This window comes from Dipodomys ordii, unplaced genomic scaffold (assembly GCF_000151885.1).
Source record: "Dipodomys ordii isolate 6190 unplaced genomic scaffold, Dord_2.0 Scaffold108, whole genome shotgun sequence".
In the NCBI taxonomy this organism is placed as follows: Eukaryota; Metazoa; Chordata; class Mammalia; order Rodentia; family Heteromyidae; genus Dipodomys; species Dipodomys ordii.
This window is the reverse complement of record NW_012267324.1, coordinates 1,511,091-1,514,539: the sequence shown is the minus strand read 5'-3', so window position 1 is coordinate 1,514,539 and position 3,449 is coordinate 1,511,091. Positions and strand designations below refer to the sequence as shown.

At 61.8% G+C, this 3,449-nt stretch overlaps 1 protein-coding gene across 1 annotated transcript in view; it reads left to right on the top strand.

The window, feature by feature from the left end:
- Positions 1-3,449, top strand: part of Ddx49 (DEAD (Asp-Glu-Ala-Asp) box polypeptide 49) — a gene marked incomplete at its 3' end in the record, with an annotated part of 6,025 nt that overhangs the window by 789 nt on the left and 1,787 nt on the right. The window contains exons 2-7 of the mRNA XM_013028317.1: positions 599-722; positions 1,615-1,700; positions 1,787-1,908; positions 2,346-2,533; positions 2,622-2,762; positions 3,296-3,371. Of these exons, the coding sequence (XP_012883771.1) occupies positions 599-722; positions 1,615-1,700; positions 1,787-1,908; positions 2,346-2,533; positions 2,622-2,762; positions 3,296-3,371 (737 nt within the window). The remainder of the gene's footprint in view (positions 1-598; positions 723-1,614; positions 1,701-1,786; positions 1,909-2,345; positions 2,534-2,621; positions 2,763-3,295; positions 3,372-3,449) is intronic.

Here is a 3,449-nt window from a genome sequence, read left to right as displayed (position 1 = left end):
GCCGGGGCCGGGGTGCGGGGTGGGGGGCGGGCAACAGAGCTGAGGTCCCGGGTGGCGCCACCTCTGGAACATTCCTTGTCTCCGAGCGCCAGGAGAGGTTGATAAATGGTGTCACGAGAAACTGAAAGTGGGGCCCAGCTGGCCTTTACAAGGGGAAACTGAGGTTGCCAACACTAATAATGGTGAGGCCAGGACTCTAGGATCCTGTGTATGCGTCTTTCTCTCCACCCAGTATGGCCACTAATGAGGCTTTCTCAAGAGCCCAGGGGGGGTAGTATGTGAACTGGACGTTAGGGTTCAGGGTTCCCCAAGCTCAGGTCCTCAGGGACAGTCAAAATGGCACAGTGCTTAGGAACACGTGGGGCTTCCGAGCAAACTGTGCCTCCCTGTTGGCCTCTGAGACTCAGTCCCCCCCCCCTTTACTGGAGATGACAACTTCTCCCTTGCTAGGGTTTGAGGTTTGCAAGAGGCAGCTGGGTGCAGAGCACCAAGTCGCCTATTATTGGAGGTTCAGAAAACCTAAGGAGTGAGTGAGTGTTATCTCGAGGAGCGTGGATTCCCGCTGCAGGGTGACCTCGTTGCCTCGCCCTCTGTCCAGGTCGAGACTGCCTGGGCTGTGCCAAGACCGGCAGCGGCAAGACGGCTGCGTTTGTGCTGCCTATCCTACAGAAGCTGTCCGAGGATCCCTACGGCATTTTCTGCCTTGTCCTGACACCCACTAGGTGAGCCCCTCACCACCCCCAGCCCCGGGGGCGCCACTGAGCTTCACGTGCCTTTCACTCTCTGAGCTGTGTCTCCCCCACAAGCAGAATAGGGGGAGTCACCCACATGATTGAACCAGATGGTGAGTGGGAAAAGTTCTCAGCACAGGGCTTGGCTGGGGCCAGGCAATTGCCAGGTGGGATCTGCAGGCTGTCTGGCAGCTGAGAAGTAAAGTTCAGTCTGTTTTGTGTGTGTACTGGTACCGGGCTTGAACTCAGGGCCTTGAGCTCTTGACTGGCTCTTTCCTCTCCAGCCTGCCATTGTCATTTGAGCCGCACCTCTACTTGGTGCTTTTTGCTAGTTAATCAGGGATAAGAGTCTCTCAGACTTTCCTGCTAGGGCTGGCTTTGAGCTGCTATCTTCAGCTCTCAGTCTCCCCTGAGTAATTAGGATTACAGGCATGAAGCACGGGTGCCCGGCCAAAGAAAGTATTTTAAGCAAAAGGACCTGCATGCAGAGGAGTGAGGGAGGAAGGGGCAGAAAAGGCGCTCTGCCCAGCCTCCGATGCCAGCGAGAGGTTTGAACTGACTCTGAGGACATCTGAACAAGCTAGGCAAGACTAGGAGTCATGACAAAGACAGAGCACTGCAGAGCATGGCTTTCAGACTGGCCAGCCCAGGAAGAGGGGATGTGGAAGGTTGGGTCTCTGGCTTTTGTGGCTGCCCCTCTAGTGTGAGGGATTTGAAAAAAGGTGCAAGTTTAGGGTGGGGCTGGAATGGGTGTGAAGGGGTGTGGACTGAGTCCGGAGCAGGCTCTAGCACTCAACAGGCGAATGGGGGCAGGAGGCTGGGGCAGGGGTGGAGTGGGAGGCCTGGGCTGCACCCTTGTCACCGCCTGTCTGCCCGCCCGCAGGGAGCTGGCCTATCAGATCGCAGAGCAGTTCCGGGTGCTGGGGAAGCCGCTGGGCCTGAAGGACTGCATCATCGTCGGTGGCATGGGTAAGGCCCAGAGGCCAGGAAGCTCCGGGTGTGGAAACCCCGCGCCGCGGCTTCCCATCCAGCCTCACCTCCACCCTCCCCCCCAGACATGGTGACCCAGGCACTGGAGCTCTCCCGCAAGCCTCACGTGGTCATTGCCACACCAGGGCGCCTGGCGGACCACCTGCGCAGCTCCAACACCTTCAGCATGAAGAAGATCAGCTTCCTGGTAAGCCAGCCTTGGGGGTGGGGGGTAAGGGGGGAGGGCTTTCAGGAGCCTGGGTGCCACCTCCCACTTGGAAGCCTGCATCCCAGCTGTCTCCAGGAAAGTTCTGGAAAAAGTGACTGTGCCCAGGGGCAAAGGAGAAGGGACGTCTAGTAAGGGGGGGGGCACTTTGTGGTGATTTAGCTCTTCTGGTTCCATCCAAGTTCCTCAAAGAAGAAAGGCAGGCAGGCATCGAGCCCATCTGTAATCCCAGCGGCTTAGTAGACAGGGTCGGGCGATCACTGAAGGGCCGGCGTGTGGGCACAGGAGTTGGAGCGTCGGCCTGGCAAGTTCAGGGCCCTCCGTTCAGACCCCAGGACATTTCCAGTTCAAAAAAGCAAAGGGAGAGGCATGCTGGGGTGGGCGTGGGGGGGCACCTCCCCACGGCTCTGCCTCCCCAGGTGATGGACGAGGCCGACCGGCTGCTGGAGCAGGGCTGCACGGACTTCACGGTGGACCTGGAGGCCATCCTGGGCGCCGTGCCCGCCCGCAGGCAGACGCTGCTCTTCAGCGCCACTCTGACTGACACGCTCAAGGAGCTGCAGGGCCTGGCCACCAACCAGCCCTTCTTCTGGGAGGCACAGGCCCCGTGTGTGCCCGGCTGGGGGTGGGGGGTGCCCCCAGACAGGCTGGGGCGGCCAGTGGGACACTGAGACGTGGCCACCTGCTGTCCCCAGAGTGCGCACAGTGGAGCAGCTGGACCAGCGCTACGTGCTGGTACCTGAGAAGGTGAAGGATGCGTACCTGGTGCACCTGGTCCAGCGCTTCCAGGATGAGCACGAGGACTGGGCCATCATCATCTTCACCAACACCTGCAAGTGCGTGCGCGCTCTGCCCCGGCCCCGCCTCCAGCCCTGCCCTCAGCCCCTCGCCCCTGCATGGGGGGGCGCTGTGCTGTGGCCAATGTCCTGGCAGTTATGTGAGTTTGCTTTGAGCCTCCGTCCGCTCTTGGGGCTGTCTGCAGCTCAGGACAGGAGGCCGACACACAGCAGGAGCGCGCAGGGTACGGGCTTCCAGGAGAGCAGGTGGGGCCAGAGGAGCTGTCAGGTGCAGTAAGATCCTGCAGCTTATGGTCCTGGAGGTGCAGCCCAGGCCCTGCGCTGAGAGCTGACGCCAGCCCAGGCCCTGCGCTGAGCGCTGACGCCAGCCCCCCCCCCCCAAGCCCGGCCTGGTCTCCACTCACACCACGCTCCCACTCCCACTGATTCTGCCCAGGGACGGAGTGGCTGGCTGGCTGGCGGGTCCTCAGCGCCCCCCACTCCGGGGCTGTGCAGGGCCACCAAGCGCCTGCAGGGTGGGGCGTGGGTGGCGGGGACCCCACAGTGACACAAGCGTCCCCTCCACCCCCCAGGACCTGCCAGATCCTGTGCATGATGCTGCGCAAGTTCAACTTCCCGGCCGTGGCCCTGCACTCCATGATGAAGCAGGTGGGCAGCCTACTCCCCCTCCCCCCTCCTCGGCAGCCACAGCCCTGTCCCTGTCCTGCCCTGCCCCGCCCCTGCCCG